This window comes from Pan paniscus, chromosome 8 (assembly GCF_029289425.2).
Source record: "Pan paniscus chromosome 8, NHGRI_mPanPan1-v2.0_pri, whole genome shotgun sequence".
Taxonomy (NCBI): Eukaryota; Metazoa; Chordata; class Mammalia; order Primates; family Hominidae; genus Pan; species Pan paniscus.
Window position 1 is genome coordinate 46,872,437 of NC_073257.2, and position 27,085 is coordinate 46,899,521.

The 27,085-nt window shown below is 39.9% G+C and overlaps 1 protein-coding gene across 32 annotated transcripts in view; it reads right to left on the reverse strand.

Moving 5' to 3' along the window:
- The window catches only part of PARD3 (par-3 family cell polarity regulator), a 707,905-nt gene that overhangs the window by 125,595 nt on the left and 555,225 nt on the right, over positions 1-27,085 (reverse strand). Inside the window, exon 23 of one of the 32 annotated variants that reach the window (XM_055092626.2) lies at positions 23,725-23,866. The exons of the other annotated variants lie outside the window; for them this stretch is intronic. Coding sequence (XP_054948601.1) covers positions 23,740-23,866 — 127 coding nt within the window. The 3' untranslated portion in view covers positions 23,725-23,739. Of the gene's footprint in view, positions 1-23,724; positions 23,867-27,085 lie in introns of those variants that run through there. 32 annotated transcript variants of the gene reach the window in all.

Sequence of the window (27,085 nt, forward strand, 5' to 3'; positions counted from 1 at the left end):
TTTAAAGGTAAAATTATTATGTTATAGAACTATAAAAGTGTCTTAAATTACTAGGTTGAAATTCCCAACAAATCTTCCTGGAACTATAAAAGCTAATGTCAGGGCTGAAGCATCGGAGAGATTTGCAGTCAGCCCAATTCCGCTGCTAAACATGACAATGACTTGGGTGAGAATCAGCTCATAGGTTGGTAAGATTCTAGGCATGCTTCCAGAGTCGACCACATTGACTTTTTGTATAACCTCATTCAAATTGTTTGCCCTTGTCATGTTCTCTCCTACTCATAGATATTTTTGTGATGGATATGGCATTATTTGCAATTGGTGGCTATTTGTGGATAATTTGCTTTTTTCCCCCAATTCATCTATGTGTTTATAAAACACCACATTAACTACCACTGACGTTTAGTTACTGAGTTCTAATGACTGACATAAACAAACAAATGTGTGTGTGTGAATGTGACTGGCATGAAATTGGATCTTGCCGAGTTCTGACTAATGATATCCACTTGTGGTCTTACAGGTCTGAATGTGAGTCAGGGATGCATATGTATGAAGAAGGAAGGTTGCAATAATTGCTCTGGCTTTTGCATGTCTTTTATATTTTACATTGTACTAAACGATTTTGATTTGTTCTCAGAAAATGTCTGACAATATCCAGTTCAATGCATTTTCCAGTTGAAATGTTTCCAAACATGGTATTTCTCTCTAAAAATATCCAACCATATAAGTATATTCAAACACTTTTAAAAGTATTTGAATTAACAGAGATACCGAGAAAACTCTGCACAACTAAAAGGGTGTCACTAGGACAATGTCATCTTCTCTATAGCTAGTGAATGCCAAATGTTGGAATCAGAGTTTAAAAAGACCTTGGAGATTATACCTAATCCAACCATCTATTGAAGTACAAGGCTAGTTTTGGGGTATGTGACGGCTATAATATGGGTAACCTACAGCTTATGATCTAAGGAAATGGGGAGAGAGAGCACTTACTGGAGGGATGATGACTACATTTCACAATCTACACAGCCTACTGTCTGTCCAGTGATATAATATCCATCAAAGAAAACTGCATCTGTAGTAATAGACACCATTTACTGGGCTAAACACAGATATTGAAGCTTATTTTTTTACTTCCCACTCTTATTCCATTTATTTCAGTTTCCAGGGCTGCCTGACCAGGACTACTTTAATGCCACCTTTACTAAAGTTTTCCACAACTATAATAAAGAACACGTAACACATTTGTGTCAATAGAGGACTAAAGATAACAACATTTTCCGATAATGACTATATGACAAATAACTAAAAGCTTTAATTATAAAAATATTCTTTTCCTTTTAGCAAGGTAGAAACCTTTTGTTGCACTGTTGTTTTTCCTGTTTGGTATTATGGAAAAATTGTCTTGCAACCCTGACCGCCTTGCAACAACTAGTTTACAGGAAGGAACAGACCTAGACCCATGCTAGTGCTCAAGACGGAAAATGTTAACAGATGTCCAAATCTCTTAAACCAATGTGAAATTTTCAAAAGTTTTAGTGGGATTCAATAAGAAATAATGTGGGGCTAAAGACCTTCACAATTCTCTTAGCACCAATCAAGTCTATTCTCCAGTAAGTCTGGATGACTGCAACTCTTTTCACCAAGGGAGTGCAGGGGTAGAGTGAGAATTAGGGCTCTTAAAAGGATTGGGAAACTAAGAATAATTTAGCTCTTGGAAAATATTATTCCCAATATTTATCAAAGTTGACGTTAAAATAACATAAAATTAGATCCTCTACAAAAAGAGTGTTTAAATTTATCCGAATAACAGAGAAGCTGTAATGGACAGATGCTGAGGTCAAGACATCTAGCCTTTTACAGCTAATACAAAACCTATTACAGCCCTCGGTACACATTGCTGGGTTGTGAGAATGAGCATGTGTCTGTAAACTCTTAACCACAGATGAGAGGCTTGCTTCCTGAGGGTTTTTAGTTTCATTTAAACAGATGGTCCAAAGTGAGGATGAAGGAAGCTGTTTTGATCCACTGTGTAGGTACAGAATGTTATCTTTGTTTTGTTTAAGCACTACACTGACTAGAGTTAAATAACTGGGTGAAAATTCTCAGCTTTAACTTTGAAGCTAGAGCACATGGAGACAAAGTGTTTGATAATTTTCTTCAGTGTATTTGCATAAATGTTTACTCTCCTGCAAATATGAATATAAACACAACTATTCTTATTTATTAAGGGTTAGGTGTACTTCTATACGCACTGTACACATATTTTTTAACAACCATGATAGTTTTTTGTAGAAATAGGAGAAATGCTGCTGTTTAACAAGTTTAATTAAGGATGGGGGAAATACTCATATGTAAATTTCCATACAATATCTCAAACAGCTTTCAAAAGGCAGGAAGTAAATCTTCCTGACACATCTTTTGATTATATAAACTATGAACATATACAAGTGAATATAACTCTGAAATTTTGATTTACTCAGGGACATTTGATTAGGACATTATTCCGATATATATTATAACCCCACATTACATTGTTAAAATAATAAAGCTCAAAGTAGTACTTCTCCATGTACGTAGGATTGGGAATTAAGCATGTTGTCTTTTTAAACTTAGCATTTGGATGCAGTATTTTATATGCGTCTCCTGGCTTGGCTTCACACTGGTAAATGGTGTTTCATCAGGCCAAATGATGGGAAGGGTGGTCCATGAATTTAGTTTATGAATACTGACATATTTCAACCCACAAATAGGAATATAACATTGCATCAAAATGGAGCAAAAAGAGAAAAAAGCAGCAGCCAATAGGAAAATCTAGATGAACTAAACAAAGGCACTTAATTTAATAATGAAAACCACTCCAACTTACAATGTACTGTACTCCACCTCTAGCCATTGAATTATTAAAATAAATGCATATTCAGATGTTTCCCAAAGATGCTTTCCTTCTCTTTCAGATTCAAAAGAACGCCTCTCTAATCCAATACAATTCTTTTCACTCTGCATTTCAGCAGCTGTCTTTCCTGATTTCTAATCAAAGCTGATGATAACTGGCTTTGGCAACAGACTGTAGTATCCCAAATGAGTAATTAAGGCTATAAATGTGCTCACTTCTTCCTCAAAACCCAGGGTGCATTTCCTAGCCTAACAGATTCAGGCTCAACAAGGCTCTCCTGGTTGTTTTAATTTGGTCAGAATTTTTAATACATTAATAAAAGAATAGCTGAGGTTTTGTGTTAGCATTTTTCAATAGCTAGTTCCACTTAAACAATACAAATGTCAGTAGGGCTAACAAACTCCCTTAGTCCCAAACATCTCCCACACACAGGGGTCCCAGACAAAGAAGCTGGTAGCCAACAATCGGTTTTGACTAAGAAAGAGAAATACATGCCCTTAAAAAAAAAGCCTAAGAAAATATTTTCAAAATCACAGGAAATGCTTTTTAAAAAACCATGCAGTGCTGAACACTTTAAAATCTCAGAGAAACAGTGGTGACGGGAATAGACGCTCACTTGGAAGATGACTCTAACCTGAAGGAATACGTCTCTCTTCTAACTCACTCCACCTCCTATAAGAAAGATTCTGAGTAACTCATGAAATGGAGGAAAAACCTAAAAAATCCACTGTGTCAACCTGATTAAAAATAAGCAGCATTTTTTCCAGCTCTTAATAACTGCACTGTACAGCCATGAATATACATGGTTTTAAATATACATAACTTCAGAATAGAAATTTAACACTGACATATTTTATTTTAAACTTTTTTTCTTCCTCATGCCACCAGTTTAAGAGCACTGACATATTTTAAGAGGAGAATAGACCTTCATTAGAAATACAGATGGGTATTTTAAGAAAATAGTCTAAAATAAGAGAAACAGTTCACCATTTCGGAATTTGTTTGCTTACATGCTTGACATGATTTGTTTTAAATTAAATCGAACATTTTATTTAAGGTCATGTGAATTCTTAAAGAGAATTGGTGAATTACTAAGCTCTGATAGGCCATTTCTTTAATCTAACACCATCCTGAGGCTGGCAGCCCACTGAGTGCTGAGAGGATAAGCAAAAAGAGAATGTGGAGAACAGCTCTAGGCACGGTGGCCGATGGAAGGGTGCTCACTGGCTTCTTTCTGAAACAGCCTGGTGGAAATCAGTACCAAAAGCGGAGCCTCCGCCTTGAGCAGAGGGCTCAGGGGAAGAAGTGTCAAGGCAGAGGCAGACACAGCCTGAGAGAAGTGGGCTGAAGCCTACTTTCAGATGGAATCCTGGTTCCCCTAAGATCTTTCTGCTAAAACCAAAGTTTTTAAAAATTGGTGTTTGTGGGCCTGGTATGGTGGCTCATGCCTGTAATCTCAGCACTTTGGGAGGCCGAGGCGGGTGGATAACCTGAGGTCAGGAGTTCGAGACCGGCCTGACCAACCTGGTAAAACTTCATCTCTACTAAAAATACAAAAAATTAGCTGGGCATGGTGACGTGTGCCTGTGATCCCAGCTACTCAGGAGACTGCGACAGGAGAATCACTTGAACCTAGGAGGTGGAGTTTGCAGTGAGCCAATAACACGCCATTGCATTCTAGCCTGGGCAACGGAGTGACACTCTATCTCAAAAAAAAAAAAAAAAAATTGGCGTTTGCCTTAAGTAGAAATACCCTACCATGTTTTGATAATATTATCTGAAAATGAAAAAATATGAGTATTTTTAGAGTTTAAAAATATTTTATTGGCAGGAAATAGGATAGATCATGGACATCAATCATAGTTCATTTTCAGTTGTTACAAGATAGCAGGAAATTGGATAAACAGAAGCAGCAGCTAACAATCACTGAGCAATCCTATGTGACAGGAACATTCTCAGTGATTTAGCGTATGATCCCCGTCTAATTCCTTTAGGTTGTTTAAGGCACAATTATGATTCCCTTTTACAGACCAAGAAACCGAGGCTTAGAGGTTAAGCAACTTGACCGAGATAAATCCATAAAATGAAACATCATGCAGCCACTTAAAAAATGTTCTCGTAAGAGAATACTGCGTGGTCTGGAAAGATGTTCGTGACTTATTAGGTAAGAGGGCACATTACTAAAGAGTTATGTAGAGTATGATTTTATTTTCAGTTCTGAGTAAGTACAGATGTGCAAATAACTGTATGTGTCTAAGCATATACTCTAAAATATTAAAAATTATTGTTTTGGGGGCTGGATGATCTTTTCCCTTTCCTATGTTTTGTAAGTTTTATACAAAAAAGTATCACTTTCATCTTCAGATAATTTCAAGCTTTAGTCAAAGGGATCATTCTATTTTTGTATTCAATGATAACAATTTTCAGGAGTTTTAGTTTTTCAGAAGGCATGTGAAATTGTGAATAGCAAAATCTTTGACAGACAGGCTTTTAATTATAGCTGCCTTGAGGTAAGGAGGGATTTTTGGATTTGGTGAAAAGAAGTTGCTTTAAAAATAAGAAACAGGAAGCACCATAAAGAGAGGGCTTGTTTTGCTTCCTGGTGGAGACTGTCTTCTTGGTGGCACACCCAGGAGTCAGCCTCCTTTTCCCCAACCTCCCCCTTCCTGTCTCCAGAGCAAGATTTTCTGAGGAGAGGTAAACAGTCCCTCCCACCAAGCAGAGCTCAAAACTTTAGAGAGAAGGACCTAGAGCAGACAACACAGACAGAAACTGCCTGAGCGTGCACCACCAAACAAAGAAACGCTCAGGGGTGAGGAGCCCACACCCTGCACACACACATCCATGAAACCAGTGTCAACTGAGCAGCCACCGTCTGCCAGCCGCTGTTTCGGGGCTTGCAGACACACAGCTTTACAGGACAGATGGGGTCTCTGCTCTCCTAGAGTTACACTTAAGAGGGCAGAATCAGAAATAGAAAAACACAGGGATGAACAGGGCAATGTGAGATATGGATCTGTGTATAAAAAGCATTCAAGAGGGACCATGCGCTTGAGAGGACGTGTCTGTGGTGGGGCTTGGCTTGTGCTTTAGACAGGACATCAGGTAGACCATGCTAAAGAGGAAACTCTGAGTTGAGCCTGGATAACAGGAAGATGCCAGTCATTTCAAGATCCAGAGCAGGACACCCAGCAGATGAAATGGCAAGGGCAGGGGCACTAGCAGCCTAGGACTCTACATTTGGCCTAGTCAAGGAGTGCAAGGAGGCCAGCGTGGCTGGACAGTGAACACTGGGGAGCACTGGTGGAGGGGAGGGTGGTGGGAGACCTGGTGGTCCTGGCGGGCCTCAGCAGTGGGAGGGCACAGGGTGTCTGGTGTTCACAGAAGTGAAAAAGCAAAGACAGGTCCATAAAAAGAGAAAAAAGGAAAAACACAGAACAGAGGAATGGAAAGCAGCACTGTAGTAGGCAAAAGAAGAAGGAAACAGACTGAGCTCTCAATACAGAGCAGGGCAACACGTCTTAATCACAGCTGCAATGAAGGGCCATCAAGATGTTTCACAAGAACCTGAAACGAACTGCACAGTGGCCACAGATGCACTCCAGGGTACTACCACCACTTGAGCCTGTGGGAGTAATAGGGAGGACATGGAATTCAGGAGGGAGCGAGGTCTCAACGCCAACGCCAGAAGAAATGGACCCAGAAGTCCCAGACCACAGCATTCTTACCAGGTTCTAAATAGGCATGATCAGTACTTCAACACTCAAATCACATTTGTCTGGCTTACTCACAAACAGCTGTATCTGTTTAACTCTCAAGTCAACATGGTTATAACTATCTGTATTGTGCATATTGAGTCTCTTAAAAAAAAAAAATCTCTTCTCATTTTAAGTCCAAGTAAGACCCTTAACTAGGTATCATTTAATCAGAAATACCTAAATCCAGGTATACTTATGATAACCAGCTGGCATGGTCAAGTATACTCTACTTTCCAAAGTTGCTATCATATACATCTTCGCATTTGAATTCACTCCTGGAGCTCATGGGAGAGGTCAGTATACAGGGGTCATTATAATCATAGCGGAACATAACACACTGGTACAGCTTTATGTTTTTATGCGTGCTTTCATATATATAATTTACTTGATCAGTCTGTCTTCCTTTTTCAATCGGTATGGTCATGCCTGTTTACGAATTTATTAAAAGGCTACTGATAATCAGGTGACCTTGTCCAAGGCAGCACTCCTATTTAAGGACAGTGGCCCCTCTAGCCTGCAGGTGTCCAAATCCATATCACATGTGAGAGGACATCCGTAAAAGGAAAGACGATGGTAAGAAGCGACTACCTTCATCTGCACCCCTCATCCCCAGCACCACACCCCCAGACCAGTTCAACTCCCGTAAAATGAAGGGTTGTTAAATCATGCTCCTTCCAGCTCTAAAATGGCAGAAATATATGATTCTAAAAGTTTGCTTTTCAACATAAAGTTTAATGAAAACCAATATTTCACGAACAAAAGTATGCACTACCTCTCCATGAGAAATGACCACTGTAAAGACCTTGTAAAAAGTATGCACACTAAAAATAATTTAAACACTTTGAAAGGTGGAGGCAGGCAGATCATTTGAGGTCAGGAGTTCGAGACCAGCCTGACCAACATGGTGAAACTCTGCCTCTACTAAAAATACAAAAAATTAGCTGGGCGTGGTGGCGCACACCTGTAATCCCAGCTATTCGGGAGGCTGAGGCAGGAGAATCACTTGAATCCAGGAGGCAGAGGTTGTACTGAGCTGAGATCACACTATTGCACTCCAACCTGGGCAACAGACCAAGACTTCATCTCAAAAAATGATAATAACCATAATTTACGGAACCAATTCTCCATTTGTAGCCACAGTTTAAGAAACAGAAAATCCATTTGCATTTCTATCTTGTTAGTATCTGTGTTATGCTGGTGTTAACTAATAACATACAATATTTAAAATTTGTGTTACACACAGAACCAATTATAATTACCTAGTGAGAAAACAATTTTATATTGGGAATCTAAAAATAATCTATTTTACCACTACAACAGATCACACACATTATGAAATACTACTGCCAATTAATGTTACGGTGGTTCACATACTGACAGTTCAAATTTGAAATGCTCTCACCCCACCTGATGCCCACATTCAAAACAAAGGACCTGGAAAACAGGTCCTTTTTTCATCCTTATGCATATGTAACATATCATCCTTATGCATATGTAACATATATTAAGTACATTGCCCAATACGTCACATTCAGAGATTATTTCATTTTGTTTACTCCATAGATGGCCCGCAGTTTTTACAGATTAAATTCCATTTAAAATAAACTCCGAGATGTTGTCCAATATTTTATGATGTGCTAAAATGAAATGCTTCTTCAAGTAACTGAGCTACTCATTGAAGTCTGAAGACCTACTTACTTTAAGGATTTTTTAAAAATCATAATATGGCCAGGCACGGTTGTTCATGCCTGTAATCCCAGCACTTTGGGAGGCCAAGGTGGATGGATCACGAGGTTAGGAGTTCCAGACAAGCCTGGCTAACATGGTGAAGCCCCGTTTCTACAAAAAATACAAAAATTGGCTGGGTGTGGTGGCGCGCACCGAGGCAGGAGAATTGCTTGAACCCAGGAGGCGGAGGTTACAGTAAGCCGAGATTGTGCCACTGCACCCCAGCCTGGGTGACAGAGCGAGACTCCATCTCAAATATATATATATATGTATATAGTCATCAAATTTGACCTGCGCCATAATTAAATATATGTATAATACTGCAAGCAGTCACTATGCCAAATGTTTTAGCTAGGTTAGATCATTCATCCTGCACAACAACCCTACAAGATAGTGACTATAATTATTTATTTGTATACAGTTATCTAGTTTTACAGATAAGAAGAGAAAGGTGTTAAGCTTCCCAAATTCTCAGTGCTTAAGTTTGAGAAAAGAAAAATTCCTTGTCAGTATTAGTTTTTCTATGTGGCTGATCAGTTAAAGAATACCAATAAATTGATAAATGTGGTAATAAGCTTAATATCTGTTTCTATTGCACCTCAACTTCAATATTGCAGTACAGTAACAGGATGTTACTTTAGACAATGTCTAATTACCAGTACTTTCGCTTAGAATTTGAAACTAATTGAAGTAAGATTTTGTTTACTATAAACAGACATCTCAAAAGAGGCTGATTAAGGGATAATATATTTCTTACTCAGGAAACATTTAAAGGAAATCAGCAAAATGTTGCGCCTAGTTAAACATAGTGCCCAGTCTTGCCTGAATAACTGCCCAGGAAGAAAACACAGACGAACAGAGATACTGAAGGGCCTCAAAATAACCTACACACTTTGTTTCCTTTTGATACCTGTTCTTGAATCCAGCAGTATCAGGAGGATATTATATCATGACCACTGGCTTAAGAAATTCACCAAGAAAAAAATGCAACGTTATCAATTCTAAATTATGGTTATTTTTGAGGAAAGAAGTCCTAGCAAGAAATTACAGTGTAATAATAGATTTGTAAAGTGATATATTCTGTCCCATGTCATTGATATGTTACTAAAAATCTTATACAATCTAATTTTAAAAACTGAATCATTCTTACATGCTGAGTTCACATGCTATATAAAGGAATCTTCTTAAATAAATGAATCGAGTCATTAAGTATCTTGAAGTCATCATTTTTCATTCATTCATCTTACATACTGCCTTTAAATTCTCCAAAAATGTACACATGAATTTGGAGGAGATAAGGGTGAATTAAGGCATGGTCCTTATCCTTATCTCCTTAAGATAAGTTCTTATTTCCTTACAGGAGAGCTTGCCTTGTACACAGTGACCCCACAGCCCTATGTATGAGACTGTTTTCTAGCAGCAGTGTGAGTCCTAAAAACAGATTTCAGGAAATGCCTTAATGACTTCCCAACATCACCAAAGAATATGTTGGGAGAACACGGGGAAAAGTACAAACTGTGCAAAAAGTGGAACGGATACAGATAGCTTTTAACAATCCTGTTTAGACACCCAAGGAAGTCTTAGCAGACATACAAACTCTGTCAGATCTGAGGATAGGAAGAGATTCATTCCAACTAAAAGTACTAAATTTGCAGAAAAGATGGCATTGGAGAATCAGGAGAGGGCTGCAGCAGGGCGTTCCACACTGATGAGAAGGCATACGTAACGGGGGTAGGAAAATGCTTGACGCAATCTGGGATGGGAAAGAGCCCTAGGTGACTAGTTTCAATGAGGATAAATACTGGGGATTGAGTCAGCAGTGCTTCCCTAGAATGAGAATGCCACGCCAAGTAAGTTGGACTTGATTCTGCCGTCGTTCTTTGGAGAGGGTGAGTGAGGCCACCCTGACTAGAATTTAGAAAGGTAACAGACAGGACTAAGAGGAATCAAGGGGGCTGAGACAGGTGTGGACACGTAAATGCTGTGACTTCATTATGCCAGACAAGGGGTAATACATCCCTGAAACCAAACCAAACCAAACCAAACCAAACCAAAACAAAACAAGGAATGTGTGGAGAAGAACTGATCTGAGAAAAAGTATAGAAATAGAATCAATAACACTCTGGAACTAGGTATGAGGGCTAAGGACGGAGAAGCAAGAAGAGCACAGGAGATGGGCAGGGTGCTGGTGAAAAGAGCAGAGAGATGGTACACAGTGGCAGCCACGGTCTGGATAATAAAGACCCCACCAGATCTGTCCCTGTTGAGTTTGTGATGCTGTCAGGATGCCCAGAGACATGTGTGCAGAGCCAGGCCTGGTGTGTGCCACAGAGCGGTGCTACTACAGTGTCAATGGAAATCATACCAGTGACAGCTGAAGACGTGACAGGGAGAAACCTAGACAAGGGTGTAGGCACGTGAGAATCACAACAGGGACAAATGAACTCCCCAAAAGGTGGGGATCAGCAGTGAAGACACAGGAGAGCACTAGTGACCAAGGAAGAAGGGTGTCCTATAAGTCAAATGTGGACACATTTTCGTGATGGCCTCCAGATTTGGCAAGTTTGTCACCTGAAAAGAATCTTCTTCAGGAGAGAGGGGCTGAAGCCCATTTTAAGGGGTTTAAGAGTGAGAATGAGGTAAAGAGATGGTAGAAGCCTTTGGCAGAACAGTTGTTCAAATATATTTTAAGGGATTTCCACTTCCAGCAATAAGAAGATACAGTAGTCCAGAATTAACTTCCTACTATAAGCAACTAGAAAACTAGTCAAAAACAGGAAACAACTATTTTCAGCAGGAACTGGGGGCCAAGATGGCTAAGACTGTAACCCCTGAGAAAAGGAAATAAAGAAGGGGTGCCCCACCATCACCTTGGCTTTCTGGGCACTGCAGTGCAGGGAGCAAAACCAAACCACACTGCAGCCACCCTGAGTTGAGGGGACAGAATTATGAATCTGGGAGTCTAAGGTGGTCAGCATCTTTAGACAGATGACCTGAGAGGAGAGAACTACACAGAGAAAGAGCTCCAGAAATCAGCACGGGCCCTCTTCAGTCTTTGATTCCCACCCTGGGCATGAGTAAGGGAAAATCCTATAAGCCCAGACAAGAACAACTTCTGTGAAAAGAATAAATACCAGGCGGCCGTAAGATGAACAACTGTGGGCACCCTGATAGTACCCACGCAGAGGAGGAGACTGCATGGACTGAATACCCAGGGTATTCAGTCAAGGAGGGCTACGCCTTGGAAATGGGGCTAAATTAGGCCTTAGAATGAAAGTTACTCTGCAACTGGTCTAAAAGCAATTAAAAGGTAATTTAAATATAAAAGATCAGCATGTAACTTAACTGCCTGCCAGGAAAGATCCAACACACACAAAATACAATGAAGCCAGGTGTGGTGGTGCACGCCTGTAGTCCCAGCTACTCAGGAGGCTGAGGTGGGAGGACTGCTGGAGTCCAAGAGTGTGAGGCTGCAGTGAGCCACCACACTCCAACTTGGGTATCAGAGCAAGAGCCTCCTTCCAAAGGAAAAAAAAAAATGAAACCCAAGCCCTCAGTAATACAAAATGTATAATGTCTGACATCTGATAAAAAATTATTAGACATAGAAAGGAAGAGGGAAATGTGGCCACAATCAGGAGAAAAATCAATCAATAGAAACAGACAGGATAGACATGGTGGTTCACACCTGTAATCCCAGCACTGTGGGAGGCCAAGGTGGGTGGATCACCTGAGGTCAGGAGTTCGAGACCAGCCTGGCCAACATGGTGAAACCTCATCTCTACTAAAAATACAAAAATTAGCCGGGCATGGTGGCAGACACCTGTAATCCCAGCTATTTAGGAGACTGAGGCAGGGGAATCGCTTGAACCTGGGAGGCGGAGGTTGCAATGAGCCAAGATCACGCCACTGCACCCCAGCCTGCGTGACACAGCGACTCTGAAAGAAACAAAACAAAACAAAAAACACAAAAACAGACCCAGAAAGGACAGTGATGATAGAATCAGAGGAAAAAGAATTTTTAAAAAGATGCTTCAAATACATGCTAAAGAACATAAAGAAAAACAGGAACATAAAGAGGAGAGAAATGAAAGATACAAATATTTTGATGGTAACACGGAGGCTTGGGATGGAATGAATACTTAATTCACTGATTAGATTGAAAGACAACTAATACTGGTTACATTGTTTCATTGCTAGACACAGAAATTGGTGGTATTCTGACTCAGAATGATGTATACATTGAACCTTTTGTTAATAATCGAAAAAGTACAGTCATCTTCCTTTAAACCTTAACTGTTTAAGAAAAATGTTACAACTAAGTACTACTATACTCCCATTTTTTACATTCAAGTATTACAACATCATTCAAAATAATGTAACCTGTGCTTTGTACTGATAAGTAACTGATTTACGGGAGTCCTACACATTTTTAGGCATCCCCAACCACACTAGGTACATTCCTTTCTAGATCATTTCACATACCAGTTGCCTACAGTTCTTTAATGCAACAAATTTCCAATGACTGATGAAAGATAATCTGCATTTTATCCCTTAAGATGGGTGTTTATATCACCAAGAGCTTGGAAAATGGATCAATTCAAGATAAAACATTTTGCTAACAACTTTCATGGTTCACTGGCAGAGAAAAGAAGGCTTATTAGCTTGGCACTCCAGATATGGCCTTGTCCATATGGTAAAAAAAAATACCAGATTTTTCAAAAGTCAATCAAACCATTCTGGCCTAGCTATTAAAATAAACAGCATGGTCAATAAAACTGGTGGTGTTATTTAAGTCCGTCTGTTATCTCCCAAAAGACTGGAAGAACATTACTATCAGAAATTGAATCTGTTTTTCTCTTTCAACCCCAATAGCTTCTAACACAGATCATGATGCATGGCAAGAACATATTCTCTAAATATAAAAATCAGGACACAGCTGACATATGGCCTAACAATAGGACAAAAAAATGGAAATACAGATGAATATAATGAGGCTCACAGAGGTCAGATAACTTGCCCAACATCCAAGTAAGTGGCAGAGCCAGGATCTGAATCCAATGCCTCATGCGTCTGTCTACAATAGCACCTCCCAGCACCAGCACACACCTGCACACACAGGTAGAAAAATGGCTGTGAAGCCACAAAGGCAGGCTGAGATCACCAAGTTAAGGCCCAATGAAGAGACAGTCTATACGAAAACTTCTTCCAGAATCCTGAAGATCATCATAAACAAAGAATAGTATTAAAATTCATACTCACACAAAGCAAGCCATGTTAACTCCAACACACACACACACAAAGTGTTAGAAAGCACTATCAATAAATATTCCAAAGGTAAGCAAAATGTGAAGAGCAGCCTTAGTTAACCGGGGATTGATAATTTTAAATGGTGGTTAAAATCTCTTAACACATAAGAGTTCTTTTAATTTTCCATCAGTAGATATTTATATTGGTGGCTCCTTAATTTTTTTTAGACTTGTGTTTGAAACAGAAATCTAGTGGTAAGGGAGACCAGCATTATGTTTCCTGGAAAGTATCAATAAGTTAATAAAAGGTCTAGTCCAATGAATATACTTACACTTCTGAATACATATACATCTACATCTACCAAATTTTTTCATTTCTAATTTTCAACAGTAGGCATCTCATTATGTTGCCCAGGCTGGTCTCAAACTCCTGGCTTCAAGCAATCCTCCCACCTCAGCCTCCCAAAGTGCTGGGATTACAGGCATGAGCCAGCATGCTCAGCCTACATTTACCAAGCTTTTAAGGACACAAATTTATTCCTTAACATTTAGGAATTTTTACTCAGCATCAAAACTGGCACAGCTAGTGAAAGTTAATAATATGCACTTTATACAAACCATTTAACATGGTTATAAAAGACAGACATGCAGCATTTCATAATCTGGAAGAAATGAAAAATACCTATTTACACATTTATCTATTTTCTTTTCTCATTGCCAGCATCAGCCAGTCAGAATTCCAGTCCGTGCTGGGTATATTTTTATGTTTTAGATTAGCTACTCTCCCCCCAAAAAACTAAGATATAACTGTGTTTAAAGACAGGTGCCCGGAATTTTGGCTTTTAAGAAGTTCCAACCATATGTCCCCCACCCTGTATGGTCTGTCTCTGGCTCTGATCTGATCATTCATATAAAGTCAAGGCACAGTTTAAGAAGAAGAATGGCTCTTTTCTGCACAAGCATCCTGTTAATCTGAGGGTCCATCTCTCAACTTCTCTGCATCAGAGCCATACTCCCTAGGTGGCAGCACAGATGCCTGGGATAGCAGTCACTACCTGAGTCCACCAGGCACGCTGCACATCCAAGGCCACGTGCTAGGCTGCATCTAAAGCAACTAGAGAAATATTTTGAAAATAAGGTATATGCATGGATAGCAATCTCATCTGGTGAGCATGCCACACACGAGATGCTTTGCTCTTTCCAATTGATGGCATACTCTTAAGAATGTGGCCAAACTATGTACTTCCTGTCTGCTGCATACAATAAATCCATCCTAATTCTTGGAACATATGAAATAGAAAATTTACACGTTATTATCAGCTGTTTAAAGAATTAAAGAAAACTGCCCCCCCCAACACACACACAGCTTTCCACAGCCTAGAACTCTTAGCTTTAAGTACAGTTAAAAAAAGAAAAAAAAAGTTGGATCAATTAGCAGCCTTCTGAATGTTGGAAACATCTTAACAGTGTCTCAGAGATGAAAGAGCATAATACAGAACGAGAAAAAGAGAGAAAGTTAAATTATGTCTGCAGTCATAATGAATCAAAGCCCAGAAGGAGTCTGCAAATCAGCAGGTTCTAATGAAATATTAAGGTAAGTGATTATTGATGAAAAATGAATAAGGCTTTTTGATTTCAGCAACCTTTAAATCATACCTAGCTAATTAAAACAACTCAAATGCATTCATTTATTCCTTGACGGGCATTTAGCTATCCTTGGGTATACAGAGACTTCATTTTAGGAGGTATGTATGTAGTTGACCCCAGGTAAGTGGAAAAAATGTGCCAGAAACAGACATACTCAGTAATAAAAGAAAAAAAAGTAAGCCCCTTTTCAGATTTTGTTTATCATTTCCAAGCTGGAAATAAAAAAAAATCACTCAAGATATTTCCTGTTTACCATAAAGCAAACATCAATAATAGTACACTACATATTTATTAACATAGAACTTATTTTAATTATCATATAATGATACAAGGCATTTATAATACTAATATTATGCAATTCTATGGCAGATTTTATTTAAATATATCATAGAGCTATTGAAGACGTCCTTATCATTCCCCTCCACACTTCCAGGAGGAAAGCGGTTCTCTCTTAAGAGTGAGAATTATACAGGTTGCATCACAAGCTCTGGGAGAATCTGACTCCAGGCCTGAGGCCTGCATGATCTTCAATCACATCCTCTAATATCATAAACCTCTTTCACCTTAGTCTCCTGTTATGGAAATTAATCTTTAGCTATTCAAGTGAAATACTATACCAAATTACTAAAGATTAAGATGCTTCCTAATTACAGAAATTAATCAAATGTCCATAACCATGCCCATTTTAGCAGCAGTATGTAAGGTAAAGAGGTACAGACATCAGTTGTATCATAAAATACAAAGGTAACAAATCTAACTTACGTGGTGTTTACACATAAAAGATGCTAAAAATAAGATACAGAATCCAATATCATACCCATGCAAAAACAATCTCTGTGGCAAACCTTTTAGCTTTGAAATGTCCTTAGAACTCAAGAACAAAGACGATGGTGATGGTAGTGGTGGCATCATACTAATAATAGCAACTAACATTTATGGGACTGCTCTGTGTGCCAGGCAGTGTTCAAAGTGCCTTACATGTAGTCATTCATGTCATGCTCACAAAAAAACCCCAGTGAGGTAAGTGTCATTATCCCCGTTTTGCAGATACAAGAAGTAAGGCACAGAAGGTTAAATGGCAGAGCTGGGATGTGAACTTAAGCTGGCTTCAGAGCTTGTGCTCTTAAAAATACCTACATCACACCTTACCTTATCATCTTATGGTATGGTGTTGTATCAAATCCTCTTTTGTTCTTCCCCCTCTCTCTCTCAAAACTATACAAGTTCTAAGAAACCTACAAGAATTATAAGTTTAACATACAATAAGCAAAAGGGACTTTAACACTTAAAATGTTTAACTGCATTTTGCTGACAGAAACTCCAGGTTTCTTTCTAAAAACAGGCCCTCTCTGCTCCTACACAGCTTACAGTCTTATCACACATACATCCCATAAACTGTCTTTGCTGTGCTGATGAGGAGTTTGGTTTATCCATTCCTTAATTTATTGAACATATTTGAATGTCTGTGTGGTAGAACTTGGAATACAGCAGTGAATGAAACAGACAACAGACAACATCCCCTGCCCTGCTCTAAAATGCAACTTCATTCTAGTTGGAGGAGACGGATGATAACATTTTTAAAGTGCATTTATGCCGCATCATAATGCCATAAGGACTAGCAAGAAAAAGAAGGCAGGGAAGGGAGTCAGGGTGTGCTGGGGAGGGGGAGGGGAGAGCTGCACTTTTAAATTACCTGCGTGTGGTCACGTCAACTAACACCAGTCACTGCGTGGTGGTGCTGCCTGCCTGCCCCCAGCTGCTGTGCTTTGGGGACAGAGCCAGGCCCCTCAGAGGCAGCTGAGGTCCCTACAGGTGTGTGCTCCTGAGAGTGTGACATTCCACGCAGAAGCACCTCTGACTCACTCCCTCCTAAGGACTGAGGCTCCTGTGACGTCCCAGAATTTGCCTGGGCTGCCAACCAACTTGTTATCTCCTGGTCCTTCCTCTCCCTTCCCAGTTGCTCTCCTTGGAAGCCACACAGGCAAACTTAACCCTGATGGCCATGGGCAAGCGCTGGCAGAGTCCAGAGAGGGGTCAGGAGAGACAGTTAATGGAAAAGGGTGCTTCCTGTCTGCACACACCTGTCTCTACAGTGATGTGAAAGGGAAATGGCAGCGGCCCTTGCTGATCTGTGTCTCAGCCCTGGATCATCCCAACACAGTGGAGTTTATCACCAATGCCTGCAGGAAGCATCATTGTTTATTTTACCATTATTCTGAGAACACAACTTCTGTGAATATATATGTTTATGTGTGTGTATATATATAATTTTATATATATGTGTATGTGTGTATGTATGTCTATAGAGAGAGAGAGAGATAGATATATAGGCATAGTCGTTTGTTACACATTTTCAAGAATGGACTAGATATAAAAGTGGGGAAATGGTGCTCTCATGCCCTTGCTGTAAAGGAAGTCATAGTGAACGATCAGAAAACCACCTGCACTTTTAAAAATCAACTGACACACTGTTTCAGTTATAAATGGGTAGGATGTAGGAAACTGTGAACCTGCTGGTCTGCAACAGTGTTCAGCAAGGATAACGCTATATTTACATCCAGATTGCCTTGATCTGGTATAAAAGCTGGAAATCTTATTAAAAAACCAAGACAATTCAAAGATGTGCTAGTCTTTACAAGAAACTGTGGGAGTAGGTTTTAGATTTGTCTGTTACAAAGAGAGACTAATGGAACTCTCCCAGATGCAAATAAAATTCCTTACAAATAAATATCAGAAGGAAGGTGTGGACTCAATCATTACTTTACGACATTTGTCTGTGTATCTGAAATGGCCTAGTAAAGTAATTTGTGTCAAGTAGGTGCTCAACAGATACTGTCCTTGACTCACATTAATTCTGTCACCCCTCATGCTCCAGCAAAGCCTACAGGCCCTAGCAATACTGTAAATCATGTGTCATTCACAGTCATGAATGGCCAAACCAAGAATGTTAAATTCTTCAAATGCTTAAAACTATATTAAAGACATTGATATTCTGACAGACCTATTCTGGAACTGATCCATACAGTCACAATCACCACCCACAGTGATGAGCCACGGTACCTGAGGCCTAGAAGCCATCTGGTTGCTACCTTGGAGGGTCTGCAGCATCTCTTCATGGCCTGGCTCTCCCTCATTATCCCGCAGGTCTTAAGGCCTCAGCTACCTGAGGTTTCAGGACACCATGAGTGTAGAGGCTAAGCAATCCTTAATTGCTGAAATATCATAGAAAGTTTCAAAGAATCAGACGACCACTCAGAGAAGACACAGCGGTCTGCCAGTGGCTTTTCAGGGCAAGAGGTATCTAGGAACTTTCACAGTAAAGTGTTCATCATATTTAATATTTACCAGGAAGATATAAATCCAGTACCTTAACTAGGTCCCCTGTCTGTCAAAACTAGGTCAGCATGTTGTCACTCATAAGTGGGACCTTAATAATGTGGACACACAGAAGCAGAGTGTGGTATGACGGGCAGCAGAGACTTGGAAGCGTGGGAGTGGGAGGGGGCTGGATGATGAGAAGTTACTTGGTGGGTACAGCACGCACATTGCTCCAGTGATGGGTGCACTGAAGGCCCTGACTTCCCACAATATAATATACCAATGTAGCAACACTGCACTTGTACCTGATGAATACAAACAAATTAAAAAATTTTTAAGGCCGGGAGTGGTGGCTCACTCCTGTAATTCCATCACTTTGGGAGGCCAAGGCGGGTGGATCACAAGATCAGGCGTTTGAGACCAGCCTGGCCAACATGGCGAAACCCTATCTCTACTAAAAATACAAAAATTAGCTGGGCATGGTGGCACGTGCTGTAGTCCCAGCTACTCAGGAGGCTGAGGCAGGAGAATGGCATGAACCCAGGAGGCGGAGCTTGCAGTGAGCCGAGATCGCACCACTGCACTCCAGCCTGGGTGACAGAGCAAGATTCTGTCTCAAAAACAAAAACAAACAAAAAAATTAAGATAAAGTTACATTTGTTATAACATCTATGATCTCTCTTTTTGTCATTGTAATTGTGTAATCAACATTTAAAAATAGTGATGAAAGGTGAGTATTAACATCTAGGTAGGTAAACGTGTGTGTGTGTATGTGTGTGTATACATAAAAATTTAGCTCTTTCCCAGTTAGGAATTCAGGATGCAGCTCAAGCACACCACCTCTTAGAAGCCCATCCTTCCTCAATCTGAGTCAGTCTCCTTAGCAACCTATTTAATTCTTATCACTCTGTACACAATGTATTGAGTGTGGTCTGCTATGTGATACCAGGTGGGGTGACCCTGAGGGGTGAATAGGTCTTATTCATTTCCACCCCTACCACAGGCACCTACCACAATTCTTGGCCCACAGTCAAATTGTGGGGAAGTGAGTAATCAGTCACAAAGGCTGCCAGATACACTGACAGACAGATGTGTACAAGAACTCTGGGCTTGTGCAAAGACTTTAAACCCTTGACTATTTCACAGGGCTGAAACATACAGACCAAAGGAAAGAAGGAAATAGAAGGAAAAGAATAACTACAAGTCTGTAACCTCTATCAGCTTCAGTTTTTGTTACAAAGCAGGTATTTTTTAAATTATGCTAATAGCTTGCAAAACCCCCAAAACTCTCCCCCACAAATTCTGTTGCAACCAAATTCTAATAATTTACGATTTAAATCATTTTTTAGATCTCCCTCCTTTCCGCCACAGACCACACAGTGACTTTGTGAAATACAGAGAAAACCCTCATTCCTCAAGACACTTGGCTGCCAACTGCCAGAAAAAAAATCACCGGAAGTGTTCCAATCCACGCTACAGTTTTATAGCACCCCTTGGAGTTGTATTGGCTGTACCTTGCTCAACTGGTCCTCTACAACCTCAGCACACCCCAATTCCATTTGCATCCTGCCCTTCCCTTCTTTAAAAATCCTAGGTAATAATAGAATTAAAAACAAACTTGGAGTTAAATTTTTATTTTACCACTGCACTGCCTTCTAAGTACCTGATACAGGTTCAGTGTATTATATAACTTTCAGAAAACTAAAAAATTACTGCTTTTCAAACTTTCTGCCTGGTAATGAATGACCTGTTAAGTAATCAAAGCAGAGGCCAGAGAAAAGAGGAAAAAGATATCTGTTAGGTGGTTGTCATGCAGATTTATCTGGAGGGAACTGTTTCCAGGTCATGATCATCAGTAAGTTCTGAAACGGCAAACTTTTTTCCTTTTAAATAACACTTTTCTTCATGGAAGACGACAAACTCTTTTTTAAAATATATTTTCACAATTCCAGAATTATATGAAGTCAACATGAAACTACAGCAGTATTTTTCACAGAGGTGATTTATAATTATTTTACACGCCACTATTTGTAGCTTTTGAAAATTTATAAAGAAACTTACTTTTCCACTATTAAGTACATTTTTCTATATACATTTGTAGTATAAATAAGATTTTAGGAGGAATCATTTGAGGGGAACTTAGAATAACTACTTTCTATTCCAATGGTGTTGGAATCAACACATGAATCACATCAAAACAAAATGTAAGCAAATCTGATTTCAAAATTGGAATTAAAAACAATCTATAATAGAGTTTAAAAAACAAAGATTTACTAACTGAAACAGTGTAAGCATTTCATCTGAGTTGCTGGATACACTTGAAAGTTCGGAATATCATATCTTTCAACATATTCGCTAATTATTCACTAATTCAGACTTTATATCATTTCCTCTACTTAGACGGACATTATCAATCAATTCCAAGTACTGAAGCTTTTGTCCGAATTTGTGCACATCAGGGAATCCTCTGGCCTCATGAACTTGGTGTTCACCATTTCATCTGGACACTCTGCAGCTTTGTTCATAAGCTGAGCTCCACGGGCTTCTGCTCTGTCGTTTGCTCCACACTTGGTCAGGCCCCAAACCCTGGCAAGGTTACCACAGCCGGAGCAGGGCCAGGCTGGCCTCTCTCGGAGACAATCACGACTTTCAGTTAAAACAAAGGTGATAAAGAAGTGCAGTCTCAGGCTAAGATCAGTTTCTTGCCTGTAAGTGATATTTAATTTACATTTATAGTCTGTAAAAACAGTTAAGCTGCAAGAGACATCCACCCACCTCACCAAAAGGAATCACCTTGGAGGCAACTACCTGGTCCCAAAGCATTTTGTTTTAGGAACAAATATTTTCAAATCCCTGTATTCTCAAAGAGTCAACACAAGACCCCCTATATAGTCTATGGAATAGAACTAGTAATGAAAGGCATAAACTGATACAGAAAATTCAGTTTAAAAACATCTGTCAGTTTTACAGAAATGTATATATACAACAATCTACATTAATTCACTCTAACATTGGAGTCCATTTTATGCAATGTGAAATGCATATTCAAAATAGTTATTACATAGCCATAGAACAAATGAATTATCTAGTTACTTTCTGTTCTGTAACGATACAGAAAGTTTATAATTTTCACATTTCTATGTACACACCTGTTTTAATGAAAAATACTAAGGATATCTCAACTTGCTTGATTGGAAAACAAAACAGGTATCTTTTAAAATCAACTACTGCATCTCCTTTAGTTACACAAAATCAACCAATGGGGGAAAAAATGGAAGAAGAAATGAAACAACAAGAGAAAGAAAGTAATCAAATAGTTATTTACACGAAGGACTTAGGGTACCCAAGGAAAAGCTCTAGAACATCTGGGAAGTTAATTTAAAACTGGATTGCAGATTTAGGGCTCGATAAAGTCTCCCAAGAAGTTGAAAATGCATCTCACAATGGGACTCCACATAAATCCTCATGAATTTTTATTAATAGTTGATTGATATTCCATCCTTATGCAGGAGCAAGGAAGAAAATAACACAAACTTAAGATCACAAAATACCAACAAGATTGGTACTTGAAGCCATGGGTTTGTACTGTCTAAAGGACAGGAGAACCAAGTGATTAGGTCGAAATAAAAAGATGAGTTATCGTGCCAAATTGCACATGAAGCAGGATCTTGGAGCTTTTGTTAGAAGGCTAAAATTGAAAGAAATCCCAGGCAGCTCCAGGAGATTTTGATCATGGAATGGCCTAAAATATCTTTAAAGACCTAGAAGTTCAGTGGTCTATGAAGGGAAAGACATTAAAACAAAAATGCAGATACTCTGCTGGAGGATTATTTGCCTGCTAACGACCAAAGTCTAAAACAGCTTTCATTTATCCCCATATTTCTGCAGAATATTTAAACTTCCTCTAAGGCTAAAATAAATATATAAATAAACAACCCCCATTACACATTACTTCTACAAACAAATTGTGGTTTCGGGCAATATTAATCAACAAAAAGAATTAAACAAGAAGTCTTTAAAATTAGCCATGACCTTATTTATGGCTTCATTACTTTCAAGATTTCATTTGTTGGGTGGTTTATGTCACCTCAGCCTTTAATTTCATTGCTGCATCTCTAACTATATTAGAATAGCTTAATGGATGGTGATTGCTTGTTTTTAACTCATCAAGATTTAACATTTGCAAAATGTATAACACCAAAGAGCCACGTAATTCACCCATGTATTAGATGCAATTGGATTTATCCTTTTAAACTGATCCTATAGTATGATGTGAACCAATATGACACAGTCTGATATAATTAGCCTGAGATTGGATGTCTTACAGGCCCGTAAACACCATACTGAGGGCTTAGACTGCATCTTGGAGACAATAAGCCACAGAATTATTTTAAGCAAGGGAATGACATGGTCATATTTTGTTTCAGGTACAAAACTCCAGGTACTGGGTGAAATACGGACTTGTGGAGAACAAGACTGGAGATGGGAGAGGGGTCAGGAGACGACCATCAGTATCCATGGGCCACATGACAGAAGGAGAGAAGGATGTGGAATTACTTGTAATGGCAAATTGGTAGGGCTTTGTCTCTGACTGTTATCGGGGGGAGCAGGCTACAAAAGAAAGGCTCTGGCTTGAGATGCGTGGGTTGTGATTGCATTTGCTGAGATTAGGCTGTTGAAACTAGAGGAGGTTTAGAATGAAGAATGATGAATTCTGTTTTAGATCAGTTGGGATCAGGTGACTGATAGGCATAGGAAATGTGCATTCCCAGCTGGTGGTGCTGGAGAAATCTGGGGCTTGTAAAGAGAGAACTGGGCTAGTGAGATCAGGCACCATCATGCCTAATGGTAGTGAAAACCTTAACCAAGAAAGACACATAGGAAATAGCAGTGGTCCAGAGCTACTTCCCTAGGAAATCCAAAACCTAAGAGGAAAAAGTAGAATAGAACCCCTAAAGAGACATCTAAAGAATAGTGCAAAAGGACACAGCGGCTCACATCTATAATCTCAGTGCTTCGGGAGGCCAAGGTGGGAGGATCGCTTAACCCGGGAGTTCAAGGCAGTACAGCAAGACCCTATGTCTACAAAACACAGTGAGACCCCGTCTCTACAAAAAATAAAATTAGCTGGGCATGGTGGCACCTACCTGTAGTCCCAGCTACTCGAGAGGCTGAGGCGGGAGAAGCGCTTGGGCCCAGGAATTTGAGGTTGCAGTGAGCTATAATTGCACCACTGACTCCAGCTTGGGTGACAGAGCAAGATTCTGTCTCTAAAAAAAAAGGACAGTTTCAAAGGAAGGAGAAAGCAGTGCCACAGAAACAAAGAGAACAGAGTTTCAGGAATGCCACAGAGTAATCTAGAATGCAAAGGACTCAAGTTTCATTGAATCAGGCTTCTAGGAAGCCATTAGGAAACAAATACACGATGGGTACTGCAACAAATCACCACAACTGTATTGCCTTGAGACAACGCACATTTATTATATTATAGTTCTGGGGGTCAGAAGTCTGAAATGGGTTTCACTGGGTGAAAATCAAGGTGTTGGCAGAGCCAAGTTCCTTCCGGAGGCTCGAGGGGAGAATCTGCTTCCTCGCTTTTTTTCCAGCTACTGGAAGCCACCTGCATCCCTTGGCTCATGGTCCCTTCCTCTGACTTCAGTCAATAGGGCAGCAGCTTCAGTTCCTTCCTGACTCTGCCCCTTCTGATTCCCTCTTTCACTGATAAAGCCTTGTGATTACACTGGGCCCAAAAGGATAATCCAGGAAAACCTCCCCATTTGAAGGTCTTTTCACCTGATGAGATAACATTCACAAGTTCCAGAAATTAGGGCGTGGGCATCTTTGGGGAAGCATTATCATGCCCATCATACAACGAGAGGAATGAACCAGAGATGTGGGAGAGAAGATATGGCAATCTACATCAAATGTATTAATAATCCTTCAAGAAGTCTGAATTAGAAGTGAAGTAGAAAAATAGGGAAGCAAATAGCTAGATGGTAAAAAGGGAATTTTTCTTTTTTTCTTTTTGAGAGACAGAATCTCATTTATCGCCCAGGTTGGAGCGCAGGGTCTCATTCTGTTGCCTAGGCTGGAGAACATTGGTACAACAACCATAGCTCACTGAAGCTTCGAACTCCTGGACTCAGTGATCCTCCTGCCTCAGCCTCCCAAGTAGCTGTGACTACAGGTAGGTGCCACCATGCCCAGCTAATTTTATTTTTTGTAGAGACAGGGTCTCACTGTGTTGCCCAGGCTGATTTCGAACTCCTGGGCTCCAGCAATCCTCCTATGTCAGCCTTCCAAGTAGCTGAGACTACAGGTGGGTACCACCATGGCCAGTTAATTTTTAAATTTTTTGTAAAGATGGGTTTTCACCATGTTGCCCAAAGTGGTCTCAAACTCCTGGGCTCAAGCAATCCTCCAGACTCACCCTCCCAAAGTGTTGGGATTACAGGCGTGAGCTGCCACACCTGGCCAATTTTTTTCTTTTTAAACAGTATGGTAGACATTAACATGTTTACATGGAAGTTCCAGTAGAAAGGCAGAGGCTGAAGACAGGGGCTCAGAGAAGACACTGACGGAGCAGGTGCCTTGAAGCGGTGGGGCTGGGATCTGGAAGACTGTTTAGAGAGCTGGCCTGGAAGGAGGAAAGGTGATCTTCAGCTATTAAGGAGAGGCAAGTGGCCCAGGCACAGATGTGGATGGGCTAGAGGTCTGGAGCTGAGTTGTGTTGAAGGGACCAACAAAGTTTGGAAGAGTTGCTAACATGAATGGAGAAGGAGCTAGCCAAGGCCAGAGATATTAGTAGACAGCCAAGGACACTGAGATCAGGCCCAGGTTGGATGGAGCACATTAATTAGCAAAGGCACCAACTTGCAGAACTCACATTACAATGAGATTGACTACCTTCGAGAATTACTTTCTCACATTTCAAGAAAAGCAGAGGTAAGTAATACTAAGCAAACATAAATAAAGTGGTATTTGACTTTTTCAGCAGCAAATACAACTTTGTTATATGACCCAACATTTCTAAAAGAGCACATGTTTAATAAGTGCCTATATCTAAGAAAATTAGTTTTGTTCTGTGTTTGCCAGGCTTCCCTTTGACGCAACCGGATTCTGATTTTAACGGGAGGGGAAACAAGTTCACAAAGGTCTTTTCTTTTAAAATCGACATTTTTCTCTTTAGTGGTAAAATGCATGCAAAAAGCATGTGATTATGGTATTTATGTTTCCATTAAGGTGTCCTCAGCAAGCAGGGGGAGTCTAGCCTACTATTTTCTTGCTATTTAGATTTATAGTGACACAGTTCGTATTTTATTCCCATTATATTTGAGGACAATGCACTCCTGGTGGCAAATGATTGCATAGTGACAGTCAGCAAATGTCCATTAAAGCTGTCTTTCTGTAGAATATTTAACTACAGATTCTGGTCTCTGGATATAAAAATACAAATTGCATGGTGTCCTCAAGCAAATAAAAAAAACATTATTGACCAGGATTTTATGATTTCTTTGTTAAGAATTTAAAGTACTAAACTTTCCAAATTAGAATTGTGTAATCTATAGGAAAAGAAACTTTCTGGTGTCAAGAAACACTGAACAGGGGCCGGGCACGGTGGCTCATGCCTATAATCCCAGCACTTTGGGAGGTCAAAGTGGGTGGATCACTTGAGGCCAGGAGTTTGAGACCAGCCTGGCCAACATGGTGAAACCCTGCCTCTACTAAAAATACAAAAATTAGCCAAGCATGATGGCACGTGCCTGTAATCCCAGATACTGAGGAGGCTGAGGCAGGAGAATTGCTTGAACCCAGGAGGCTGAGGCTGCAGTGAGCCACGATCACACCACTGCACTCCAGCCTGGGCAACAGAGTGAGACTCTGTCTCAAAGAAAGAAAGAAAGGAAGAAAGGAAGAAAGAGAGAAAGAAGAAAGAAAGAAAGAAAGAAAGAAACAAACAAACAAACAAACACACACACTGGACAGAATGCAGTTTAGGAATATGATACCTGCAAGATGACCTTTTAAACAAAATGATTATTTGATCATAGATGAACAATGGACATTATAAATGCCAGGATAAAGCTGTGTCTGACAGAAATGATAAATTATTTCACAGCTTCACTGTTAACAGTAACAAACTAACTCATGCTGGAGTTCCAAACTGTTTTTTTATTATCCCAAGAGTAATATTTTCCAAAGGATGGCTGCATCAGAGTCAACTGGGGTACTTGTTAAAAATGTGGGTTTGTAGTCAACTACATCTACTGAATCAAAATATCTATGAGGGGAGGTCAGGATCTGTGAGAAGTGCTCCAGGGTCTTTCTACATATGCTTAAATTAGAAAAACCACTGTTTTAGAACAAAGCCTATTACGTTGTTTTTTTTTTTTAATGTTTTTATTTTTTAGAGACGAGGTCTCACCCTGTTGCTGATTCTGGAGTGCAGTGCTATGATCATGGCCCACTGCAGCCTCAAACTCCTGGGC